The 13256-nt window shown below is 48.2% G+C and overlaps 1 protein-coding gene across 1 annotated transcript in view; it reads right to left on the reverse strand.

The window, feature by feature from the left end:
• Positions 1-5899: 5899 nt before the first annotated feature.
• The window catches only part of OLFM4 (olfactomedin 4), a 39974-nt gene continuing 32617 nt past the window's right edge, over positions 5900-13256 (reverse strand). Inside the window, exon 5 of the mRNA XM_015427864.1 lies at positions 5900-7066. Within this exon, the coding sequence (XP_015283350.1) occupies positions 6261-7066 (806 nt within the window). The 3' untranslated portion in view covers positions 5900-6260. The remainder of the gene's footprint in view (positions 7067-13256) is intronic.

Consider the following 13256-nt stretch of genomic DNA (forward strand, 5'->3'; position numbering starts at 1 on the left):
GCCTCAGAGCTCTGCAGAAAGCATCCACCCTGGGCGCCACCCCAATTGGAACGTCCCACAGGTGACATACATCCATGTGTCTATTTGGCATTGCGTGACGCTTCTGTCTTCTTCCCAAGAGGGCTTTCTGAGAAAGGAAAATCTGTTTTGAAGCCTGGTGTGTTCTTTCACTTCATTATCAGGTGTTAGATGGGAGAAAGGGGTTAAAAATACTGTTACGACCAGCCAACTTCTCCAAGCAGGGAGAGGTCCTGGGAGATGGCTCTGCAGTTTTATGGCATTTTCATAATGTTTGCTTCATTTATAAATAATAACAGGAGGTCCTAAGAACAGTTCTGAAGGATCTGACAATGATCTGTCTAGTGCAACTTGGGGTGCATCTGCTACAACACTTAGATGCTCAGCTTTGGGTGTATAATACTGCGGGATATGGTGCTTCCTCATATGGAAGGTGTTCCAATGCCGTAATCCTCTTGGACTCTACAGCTCTCCTCTGTACTTTTTCCAGCTCTGCAAAGTCCTTTTGGAGATACAGTGATCAGATACGGGCTGGGATGAAGCTGGCGGCGGAGAGCTGTGTGGCCAGATAGCATCCCGAGGACAAGGCGGCGGCAGCGATAATGGCTGCTGGTATTGCTTCTTCAGAGAGGAAGAGGAGGGTGACGCCGGGGCGGTGGTCGCCTGTGTTGCTTCTGTTCTGCCTGATGACAATGGCTGTGGTGGCAGCTCCTCCTTGGCTGACCCTGATCCTCAGCCAGCCCCGAGTGGGGTGAGAAGAGAAGAAGAAGAAGAGGAGGAGGAGATTGGATTTATACCCCGCCCTTCACTACCCAAAGGAGTCTCAGAGCGGCTTACAAACTCCTTTCCCTTCCCCTCCCCACAACAGACACCCTGTGAGGTCAGTGGGGCTCAGAGAGCTCTTGACAGAAACTGCTCTTTTTCAAGAACAGCTCTGACCAGGACTATGGCTTGCCCAAGGTCATCCATCCAGGTGCAAGTGGAGGAGTGGGGAATCAAACCCGGTTCTCCCAGATTAGAGTCTGTGTATTTAACCACTACACCAAACTGGCTCTGCCCAAGAAGAAGAGGAGAAGAGATTGGATTCATACCCCACCCTTCACTACCCACAGGAGTCTCAGAGTGGCTGACAAACTCCTTTCCCTTCCCCTCCCCACAACAGACACCCTGTGAAATAGGTGGGGCCGAGAGAGCTCTGACAGAAACTGCTCTTTTGCAAGAACAGCTGTGCCAGAACTAGGGCTTGCCCAGGGTCATCCAGCAGGTGCAAGTGGAGGAGTGGGGAATCAAACCCGGTTCTCCCAGATTAGAGTCCACGCACTTAACCACGACACCAAACTACACCAAAGAGGTTCCGTGTGAACAGGAAGAAGCTGGAGGCCATGCTCCGAGGTGAGGGCCAGCCCCAGAGATGCAGGCAGGCAGGGGTCAGGCAGGCAGACGGGGCACTGCAGATTCAGTAGGGGGCACCGCCCCCAATGCTGGCTATGGCCCTGCTCCAGCCTTTATTTAGTTTAGCTTAGCTTGGTTTAGTTTAATAGGGAGAGTGAGTGTGAGAGCCCCATCTTGGCAACAGCCCCTTAGTGAGGGGCAGAGTAGCGTGAATGTTTGATCTGCAGTTCTTTTTTAAAACTTTCCCCCTTTAAGCCTTAACGTCTTTATTTCCCAGGGACTTGACCAACAACCCTGTGAGGCTTGCCAACGATTGTGGTCTTCTCAGGTAGTTGCACTACTTGTAAAAGAAACGAGGATCAGAAGTCCTTTATGTCCTTTATGAACATTCAGGTTCGTAGGAAGTTCCCTGGGAGAAGGAGAGATCTCCTAAAGAATCTCCGGTACTCCCTTACAGGATCCTGCACCACAATTCTCTTGTAATCCTCTGGTTAGGAGGGAGTTCGTTTCAGGGCTGAAACCTTCACCATACCACTATATAGTCTCCTCCTCGTTTTGCTTATATCCCACTTCATTCCCTGCCAAGCAGGGCTCAGGGTGGCTTCCAAGAGTTAAATGTGCAATAAGATCCAAATATTACAAGTTAAAAAACTAACAGTCAGTTACTCTCAACAACATTCTCTGGCAGTGATTTGCCAGTTTGGTGTAGAGATTAAGTGCGCGGACTCTAATCTGGGAGAACCAGGTTTGATTCCCCACTCCTCCACTTGCAGCTGCTGGATGACCTTGGGCAAACCATAGTTCTGTCAGAGCTGTCCTTGAAAAAGAGCAGTTTGTGTCAGAGCTCTCTCAGCCCCACCTCCCTCACAGGGTGTCTGTTGTGGGGAAGGGAAGGGAAAGGAGTTTGTCAGCTGCTCTGAGACTCCGAGTGAAGGGCGGGGTATAAATCCAATCTCCTTCTCCTCCTCCTCCTCCTCTTCTTCCTCTTCTTCTTCTTCTTCTTCCTCTTCCTCTTCTTCTTCTTCTTCTTCTTCTTCTTCTTTTGAGAAATAAAAATCTTCCAAGCTAAGACCAGTGCTGTGTCAGAACTGAAGTTCTGGCGCCAAAACCCAAAGTTATAGACAGTTCGAATAAGCTCCCCCCTTCAGTCCCCTCCAATCACACTGTACAATCATCCCACCTAGCTTTCGTGCGCTCTACACCCCCATCTGTAAATCTACCGTTAGGTTCCTCTCTGACAGCGAGGCAAGCACAGACACTGGCCAAAGTCATCCCTGAGAAGGGCGGCTGCTTTAGAAGAGTTACATCGCCACTGCAACAGAGCCGTTCTCACACTCTCACACATACACACACACCCCGGAATTTCCTTCCCTTTGCAGGCCTCATACCCCCATAAGACATGGCAAATGAGTGTCCGAGTTTGACACTATGTCAATCTTCTGTATCAGTTGTCTGCTGACTAAAACAAGCAATGTCTTTGCCTTTTTCGTATTGAATCTGCATGGGCGAAGGCTGGATCGACGCACCCTGCAGCTACCAAACCTTCATGGAGTTTTCAGGGCTTCCTCTTATTCTTGTACTTCTGCACTGCAGAATGTATCATTAGCTTCATCACAGGAGGCTTTGGCACTAGCTAGACATCAGGTGGCAGCTTGAGATTCCTCTCGCCACGGCTACATTTCCTGGATTTTTAGATTTAATACATCAACGGTGGTCTGACACCAATGACATTTGTTGGCCACTTTATTTTTGTTGGTTAGGACCTCCTCATATAATTTCTCAAGTTGGTGGTATTTACGTTCTAACTGAGCCTTTTCCTTTCCTAGCTGGGCTAGCTTTCCATCTGTGGGTTTTTTTCTCCTCCTCTATCTCCTCTGAATGCTCGCATGCCTGCCGTCATCATTTTCATAGCTCAATACCTGTGGCTAAAAAATTTTCTTCTGTCCCCTACTGGTCTCCCCAGCTGGCCAGCGAGTACAACCAAAGGTTTGTCCTGGCCCCAATTCAGATGCTAAAGCAGCCCTAGAGGATAACATCGCTCACAAACAAGAGCCACTGCTTCTATAGAATCGGGGAGTCCTTCCCAGAAAGCAGAAGGAGAAAATGCTGTGCAAACAAATATCCACTTGAGATGGCCCTATTCAGTGGGGACATAAGCAAGTTCTTCTAGTTGAATAATGTCTCTTTCAAGCACCTCTCTGCTGAATTGCTCTCTCCTCTCTTTCCCCTCGCTCTCTTGTGCTTCATAGACCAGAAATATCACGTGTAAAGCAATAGATAACGAACAGAGACTTAATGGCTTTCCTTCATTATTTCTGGATGTTATTGACTGTCTGATTCAGAGTTGCTATATTTAATGAGGTCTGTTCAGATTTTGATTAGTTTCTGTCCAAATGTGCACCCCCGATGTTCAGTCCTTCTGAAGACTCTCTTGAAAAATCCAGATCAAAGATACCCACAGAAGTCGCTAACAGATTGCTGTATGTACGTGTTGACACATGGGTCAACGTCCATCTGCTTTTACCAGGAGTCCTCTAAGCAACTATGTCCAAAGGTATGTGACCCTCACCGCTTGGAATGACGTTTCTACAAGCTAACGGCCTGCCATTTCCCAGCCCAGCTGTCAAAAAACAGAGGTGCTTGAGAAGTCAATTTGAATTTTTCTTTGTCTAAAAATAGTTTATTGCAAAAAAAACAAAAAAAACCAAGTATCTGATCACTGGAATAGAACAGCACTATTCATTTTCTGTAACACAGAAGCGACCGTTCCGTGCCAAGGAAATACAAAAATCTGCATTCCGTATGAATTATGCAAAGCATTACATTTTATGCAAATTCACTTACATTTCCCCAGCTAACTTGACTTCTGTGTTTTATTCTGAACCCAATTTTTTTTCTCTTCATTTCAGCATTTGAAATTTTGGCAGGAAACAGAACTGCGTTGGCAGGAGTGATGGCAAGGCTAAAGGAGGAGCCGTTGTAGCACATGCAGAGACCATGTCCTGACTGGCTGTCCAAGAGGGACAGGTAGCCCTGCTCAGCTCCTGCTCTGCTCACAGAACACCGGAAGCTTCTGCAGGTTCTGTGTGTGGAAGTCTTCAAAAACATCTTTGCAAAGGAAGGTGGTTCACAATGTGCTCATCCGGAAGAAGAAAGCAAAAATTCACCAAAGAGTTGAACTTCTGCACCAGATACCCGGTTCTGTGGAATCTTTTGCCTTAAATGGAAAAGGGGTGAACAGCTGTGGCACCAACCGTGCTTTGTATAAAATGCCAACCGGTGGCAACAGTATCAGTGCCACATGCCAGTATGGTTGCCAGCCTCCAAGTGGGGCCAGGAGATTTCCCAGAATTAGAAGTGATCTCCAGACAATAGAAATCAGTTCCCCAGGAGGAAATGGCAGCTTGGAAGTGTGGAGGATGCATTATGCCCCACTGAGTTCCCTCCTCTTCCCAAACTCCACCCCCAAGCTCCACCCCCCAAAATCTCCAGGAATTCCCCACCCTGGAGCTGGCAACCCTATGTCTGGCTGCTAGAAGCTGCATTACTTGTTAGTGACACCACTGACATTGTCCACTTACTGGAGGCATGTCAAGCATACAGCCTGAGAGCTGGAACCAGCCCGTCTAGGTCTCTTATCAGGCTCATAAGCAGCTGGGGGGAACCCAGTCCAAATGTGGACCGAAAGGGCCTATATTTTAGGGTACTATACCCCCTGCTGAGGTCTCTCTTGTCCCCAAGCAAAAGAGCTCTCCCCAGGGTCTTCCGATGGATCCTCAAGGACTGCCTGACCCAGAGTTGGCAACCATAAGGGGCGAGGAGGGCTGGTTTGACCCCAAGCTCTGCTGAGGAAGGGTATGGGTCATGGCAAGGGGTTAAATATCTCCGGTACCTGGCATGACATTTCGTGGCACCCATGGCCTGGCCCAACAAAGAGACATTTATGTCAGATCCAGCCCTTATGACAAATAAGTCCGACACCTCTGTTAGGTTATAACAGCTGAATGCTCTACAGCAAGGGGGCGCTGTTGGCAGAATAGGATCCTGTTTTCCCATCTGTGACCTATGGCACTTTCAAAGACGAGGGAAATGAAACAAGAGATGGAAGGAGAAGCACACACCCACACAAAAAATGTCTAACTGTTCATTTATTTCACAAACCGATATCAACCCTTAAGTGGAAAAGCCCAGGAACAAAGACGATTTTTATTTTTCTCGATCCAGATACAACATTTTTACATTTATGATCGAAAAACAGCAGTGATCACAAAGGGGGTTGGTCAGAGACCATCGAGCAGAGGTCCCCGACCTTTTAAAGCCTGTGGGGGCACCTTTGGGATTCTTGTGGGCTCAAGCACAAAATGACTGCCCCAGGAGGTGGAGCCATCTGCAAAAGAGCTGCTGCCACTCACATGGTGGCAGCTGCAGCCAAAGCAACATTTAAAAAAATCTGCACAGCCCAACAACTCTCCAATGGCCAATCAAAAGCCTTGCTGGGCAAGAGCCCCACCTGGCCCCGCCCACTTTCTAAAAGCATTTGGCGGGTGCCAGGGGAAATGTCCATGTTACGGACCCCTGCAATAAAGCCCCTGGTCTCTGTCTCACCGGGCCAAATACAAGCACATTTGCAATACGCTGACTTTACCAGAAGGGTTTGGCTTAATTCCCACAAATCAATGGGACTTTAAAAGCCTTGGTAGGACCATTAAAAATTATTTCCAGGGATTGATTGTGCACCCATTAATCAATAATAAATCATATTCCCCCCAAATGTAGAAATGTAATTTCTCTGCTTTCTCAGCCATGCTCCTCCCTGAAGACTGGCATTTTTTAAAAACCTCCATAGAAAATTACAACAGTGGGAAAGGCTGGAAAAATAGATTATACAACAGAAGGTAGGCGTCATTGTAGACATACAGTTTCTGATCGCCGGGACTGTAGTTGATGCTCTGAATTGTTTCCATCACTTTATCGATAGTGATGCTTATTCTGCCTTCTTTTCCTGTGTTGGTGTCGTAAGTGTAAAATATTTCCTCTTTCCTTGTATTGAGCGGCCTTACGGCGTACAGGACCCCACATACGATGAAAGCATTCGATACAGAGGGCTTGTACTGCTTTGTTTGCCATGTATCGAGCACTTCCAGCGTTGTCTCATTGAGTCTGCTGATCACAATGTTACCAATGCTGGCTTCCGTTGAGTAGATCACCCACAAACCGTTCTCATCCACCGCAAAATCCATATCTTGCCAGGATACACCCGCGTAGGAGAAGCGATTGTTATGGGCAGCGTCCGGAAGTGTTTTTCTCAGCACTACAGTGTTTGTGTTTAAATCCAACTTGCTCATATCTCTGGAGCCATGCGCATTAAAATACATGTAATTTCTGTAGACAGTGGTACCGCTGCCTTCACCGTACTGAATTCGAGACTCCTTTGCATTTTTGTAGAGCAGCAAATCATCATAGGAACGGTGAAGTCTATAATATTCCAAGTATCTCCCATCAGGATTCAGTGGCGCAACCCAGAAGAGATCTTTCTCAGGAGTAAGGGGAGAGTAATCCCTTCCCCAGGCACCATATTTGTAGGCAAATCCTCTCCAGTTCAGCTGAATCACATAAGGCTGGCTGATGTTTAGGATTCCACCGTGATTGCAGGTTCCTGAAATTAACCCAAAGCCAGAAATCTTTTACATGCCAACTTAATGTGAAGGATGTGTTCAAAACACAGATGCAAGCCCCCAGGTGGGACCTGAGGACTGCCCCCCACCCCCCAGGCGCGCAGAATTCCAGCTCATCTCCAGACTGAAGACAGCCGTTCCCCCAGAGAAAGCGGATGTTTTGGAAGGTGGGCTCTAGGGCATCGTGCCCCACTGAGGCCCCTGTCCTCCCCAGGCTCCACCCCCAAGTCTCCATGAGTTCCCCAACCCACGGGTGGCCCCCAGGGGAACCTGGCAACCCTAGTTCAAAACCAAAACTGTATGAGGCAGGAACATAACTCAGGTCTCTAAATGGGGGGGGGGCAACCTTTCTGAGCCTGGCTGCATCTGTGGAATTCTGACTTTGGCTGCGGCCACACACACACACTCTAAATAATCCACTTCCAATGCACTTTCCAGATGGATTTTGCCAGTCCACACAGTAAAAATCCAGTTGGAATGTGCACTGATAGGGGATTATATAGTGGTGGACACAGCTACAAAACGGTTGCCACAAAAATGGGCTGCAGCAAGAGGTAGAGTTGCCAGCCTTCATGTGGTGGCTGGAGACCTCCTGGGATTACAACTGATCAGTTCCCCTGGAGCAAATGGCTGCTCTGGAAGGTGAACTCTATGGCATTAGACTCCACTGAAGACCCTCCCCTCCTCAAACCCCGCCCTCCTCAGGCTCCACCCCCAGATCTCCAGGCCCTTCCCAACCTGGAACCTGGCAACGCTAGCCGGAGGCCAAGCCAGCCACAACAGGACTGCCTCAGTCACGCAGTGGAGATCCTTGTGCTGTGCTGGCAGCTGTTGCCAGAGCAACATTCTTACAAATCTGCAAAGCATGGCAAATTCCCAGGAGCCAATCAGAAGCCTTGATGGGCAAAAGTCCCACCTGTCCCCACCCTCCTTCTCAAAGCAACAGGTGGGGACCAGGAGAGTTGTTGGCAGAAGCCACGGCACCCACAGGCCCCAACTTGGGACCCCTTTCTAAGTAAACGCCTGTCCCTCCTGAAACTCCTTCCCAACTTTGAGTCCTTGCTCATTCACTTATTCTTCCTTCACCCTTCTCTCCAACTCTTGGCTACAGGCTGGTAGCCAGGATTTTGTGGTTTGTGGGGCAATTTTTTTTTTCTGGTGGGGCTGAAGTTCTCAGTGCAGAAAGAAAAGCCATCGAGCCAATAGAAAGCTGTTACCAGGATAGATCTCTACCTTGCAAGCTGTTAACCACTTTAGAGTACAGTTCTCAGCTGCTGCAAGTTAATTACTTCTGCCAGCCTAAGCAACACTTCTGATAACAAGCCGGCAGGTGGGAGTGATAACTTCTACAGCCAAGAAAGCTAATACTTAGGCAGGAAAACTCTCTTCAAGTTTCTTGACACAGAGTTAGAAGGTATCCTAGAGGTCACCTACTCCAACCCTCTTGTTCAGTGCAGGAACTAGTCAACTACAGCACCCCCTCTGCTTAAAGAAGTGCACGCCTTTAAAAATGTTTTAGAATGATTGAAAAAAGCATTTAAGAAAGGGGGCAGAGCTCCCAAAAGTCCCACCATCGCTATGGGCCTGCTTGGCTAGCTATCTGCACCTCACATTACTCACCCACATCCTCCGAGCCTTCAGAGAGCCCTTTCTCTAGGCTGTCTGCAAGTTATATGCAGAGAGAAGCGACTGCATGGTGATAATTTTAAGCGATTACATGAATCATTCTAGGCAAGCATGAAAGGAAATCAATGTGGGCTATCTGTGGTATTATTTATAGTTGTTCCCTTTGTATTGCTCAAAAGATGGGCTAATAAACTGGACAGGTAAAGAAAGAAGAATACAGTTACTGTCTGTGACTCTTTTCCTGTGACTGACTTTCAAGAGGAAGCTGCCCGCTCCTCCCCAAGAACACCTCTCTGTTTCAAAAATAGGACCTGGGTCGGCACCACACAGGTCAGACTTGGCCAGGGCTGCCATTTGCATGTCCCCGATCTAGCCCAAGGCCATCAGCCCTGGCTGACATCTAGGGTTGACAGCTCTGGGTTCGGAAATATCTGGGGGGCACAGCCTTGGGAGGGCGGGATTTGGGGAGGGGAGGGATCTCAGCGGAGTGCGATGCCATAGAGTCCACCCTCCAAAGCAGCCCTTTTCTGCAGGGGGATTGGTCTTTGCCGTCTGGAGATCAGTTGAAACAGTGGGAGAGATCCAGGTGCTTCCTGGAGGTTGGCGATCCTATCTATCACACTCAGCTTTCAGGATCTCAGAGAGAGAGAGAGAGATTTCTCAGCCTTGCTGCCAACTAGGGTTGCCAGACCCCCTGGTGGAGACAGGGTGCCCTGCTGCCAGGTCCTCCCCCCCCCCCCAGCCCCCAGTCTGCTGGCCAGCAGGGGGACTTACCGGGAGAAAGAGGAAGACCCATATATTTCTATTTAAACAATATGTTCATTTAAAAAAAAACCATCCTGTTAAACGGAGCTTCTGGCTGAAATCTTGAAGATTTACCATTCGAGGAGTTCCACACAGCCTGGCATTCTGTGCCTGTCTTCACCCCCTGCGGCAGCCGCTCTGTGTTTGCACCCACGAACCTGCGTCAGAATTCCAAAGGTCCCCTCAGGCTCAAAAAGGTTGGGCGGGGGGACACCCCTGTTCTACAGTAGGTGTGCTTTATGTACCTTTTAATATTTGACCAGAACTGACTCTTGAAGACGGTAGTTAAATATACGCACTTGGAGAACTGCTTTGATAGTCACTAGGAACAGAAGAGCAATTCGTCTCAAGCCAAGCTCTCTGGCTGGCCCAGTCTGGGGACACCCTTGCTGCGGGCCCAGGCCAGAAGGTCTGCCATGGAAAGCTCACCAGTGAATTACAGAACCATTTCCTACATTTCCAGTAAGTATCGGATCCGTTTACTGTACACGTTTAACCCACACCAACCTTGGCTGATGGGTTAGCAAGCCACATTCAAAACCATTTGCCGTTTTAGAAGCTTTTATGATGGGCCTTGGACTCACCAGCCAGATAAGAGACACAAGAGCCATCGGGGGCTTGATAACTCACCCCAGGCAGGCAGCTAAGAAGTTTGCCAAGAAGTATGATTTGTTCATTTGTTTAATGCATTTATTAGCCACCTTTCTACCTCGCAGAACTCAAGGTGACTTACAATGTAAATAAAACAATTATTTTTTAAAAAAAAAAAATTAAAAACCCTATTGTGTAGTGGGTTTGCCGCATGTACGAAAGACAAAGACTGGCATAGTGCATAGCATGCTTTATTGGCACACAACAAGACGAGGGACTAACGGCCGGCTGGCCAACTATATACACCCCTGGGACACACCCCTGGGTCCCGTTGGTGGGTTTGAATCTCCCGCCACGGTTCCCATTGGCTCCCCCAGTGGAGGGACTAGGAGCCTAGCCCCTATTGTTCTCCCAGAGTCAAGCTCTGGGGTAATTGCTGGCCCTGTGTGGTCAGCGGACACAACAAACCCATAATTTAAAATCTCAATGAGGAGTAAGGTAAAGGTTCCCTTGCTCGAAAGCCAGTCACTCAATGAGGAGTGCCGATAAGTAAAAACTAAATTAATCAAACACGGTCCTACATAAAACCGTCTTCAACTGCCTCCTGAAGACCAAAAGAGGGGCCAGGCACAACGCCCTGGAGAGGCTGTTCCATAATCGTGGGGCTGCCACTGAAAAGGCCCTGTCTCATGTGCCCACCAGCCAGCTTCTTTGATTGGCGGGAAACTCAGGAGGGCCCCATTTAGGGCTGGTGAGCTGCATTTCTATCAGTGGATCACAACTTGGGCTGGTCTGATCTACAGTCTTTGAAAGATTAAACTACACCTTACGAGCCAGTAGGGGCTGTAGCTAAAACCACCATCCCCATGTTGCATTTCCACCCTCTCCCCAGTAAGATAACCAGTCATCAAACGGCCCGCCTTCACCATCCACAGCCAGTAATACAGAGCAGGGATAGGGAAACACACCTTCCCATGATGCAATGAGAGGGGGTAAGTGACCTGACACAACACAAGAGACTGAAGGAGAACTCTCTGTGGCCGGCAGCTCCAGAAGGAGCATTTCTCCTCCTGGAACCCCAGCGACCGCAAAGGTTAAGCCCCCACCCCAGCCGTTGCTTCTGTGTTTGGGGCTCTCTAGATTTGTTTGGCTGAAGTGTATTTGTTATGGGGTATCATTCCTCCCCACCCCACCTTTAGGGGGCAGCCAGGCCGATCTTGGAAGCTAAGCAGGGTCAGCTCTGGTCAGTATTTGGATGGGGGACCACCAAGGAAGCCCAGGGTTGCTACACAAAGGCAGGCAAGGGCACACCACCTCTGAATGTCTCTTGCTTTGGAAACCCCAGAGGGCCACGGTAAGTCAGCTGAGACTTGGTGGCACTTGACACACACACAGATCCTTAGGGGTCACTTCCACAGCAGTGGCCTATCTGTTCCCATTGAGGGGAAGGGCTAGCAGCCGTCAGCTGAGACTTGATGGCACTTGACACACACACAGACCCTTAGAGGTCACTTCCACAGCAGTGGCCTATCTGATCCCATTGAGGGGAAGGGCTACCAGTCTGAGACACCCCATTTAATAAGCAAACAGCAGCAAGGAACGCAAACCCATGTCAAAAGTATTTGAAGGGAAATAGCTACTAAACAAAGAAGAAAAAGTAGAAGTGTATCAGAAGAGCCCTGCTGGATCAGATCACTGTTTCTACAGAGTAGTCTATCTGGACCCAGAGACCTTAATGTAAAATCCATTCTGCATTTTATTTACACCTTTGCAAGCCCAGAAGAGCTGGTCCTGGCCCACGGGCTGTAGGTTTAACACCCGGCCCAAGGGGTCATCGTAAGTCGGCTGTGACCTGACAGCACATTCTATCACATATCTTCATCAGCACAGGAAAGAAAAGCCAATACTGATGATAATAGCTTTATGAGCTGGCTTTGTTGCTAAATGCCTCACAGTTTACCTGCTCTCCAGATCAATGGACGTTCGCCTCTCACCAGAGAGCATTTTATACTTTGCTGCATTTTATAGTTTGCCCTAAACTGACAATTGCATGAAGTGAATTTGTACACCTATATCAGTAACGGTTGTCTTCAAATTAAACGCTTATGTGCATAAATCTGCAATTTATTTATTTTTTAAGTAAAAATAAAGGGATAAAATGTCACTTGCTGGGCACATAGATGTGGTTTGAAATCATTTTTTCGTGTCATTAAACCAAGTGCCAGGCGAGTGTTTCTTTTAATAATTCATGAGCACTTCCATAAATAAAAACAATCATGGATCCAGCCAAGAGGGCATTTCTGCACAAAAGAAGTAAGGAATTCTTTCTCCTTTTCTTAAAGAGAGCTCCCTCCTGAGCACTTGTTTGTTTGCAGTTTTGGAAATAATGCATGAATTATTAAAGCCAGAAGCAGATTTAGTTTAGTCACATCAAAAATACTTTGAGGGAAGACAGTCTTTTTCTTTTAAAAGATCATTCATGAAACATACTTTTTAAACATAGACACAATCGTACAATTGTCAGGAAAGGGAGATCTGTTTCTTGTACAAATTCTGAAGGCTGCATTACCATTCTGTTGGCATTTCTTTCCTGTCACTCTGCTGCCCAGGATCAGGGAGGGAGTTCAAAAACAAAGTAATGTCTCCCTTTGTAAATACTAGCAGGTACATGGATTTCACCTGCCTCCTTCCACTATTTATTTTGTTTATTTACTTCATTTGAAACCCAAAGCAGCTCACATCATTTCCCTCGCCCCACTTTTATCCACAGAAACGCCCTGTGAAGCAGGTGAGGTGGAGGGTGTGGCCCGCCAGCTCCCAGGGCAGAGCGGGCATCTGAACCGGACCCTCCCTGGCCTGAGTCGGACACGCTGGCTGCTGCCCCAGACTGGCTCCTGGTATTTCAGAAGTGGGTATTAGTGAGTGCACAGCGGGCATGGCTCTAGCACAGACATCGCCCAAACAGATGATCTATGGCAGGTAATTAATGCTCACTGGCCATTGGCTGATGGGGGGCTGGCGAAGTCACACATGAAGATGCCTTATGCTGAATCAGACTATCTATCCGTCAAAGTCAATATCATCTACTCAGACTGGCAGCAGCCAGGCCCGGCTCGCCCGCTAGGCGAACTAGGCCGTCGCCTAGACCGC

The sequence above is a fragment of the Gekko japonicus genome, unplaced genomic scaffold (assembly GCF_001447785.1).
Source record: "Gekko japonicus isolate JY-2015 unplaced genomic scaffold, Gekko_japonicus_V1.1 scaffold694, whole genome shotgun sequence".
Lineage (NCBI taxonomy): Eukaryota > Metazoa > Chordata > Lepidosauria > Squamata > Gekkonidae > Gekko > Gekko japonicus.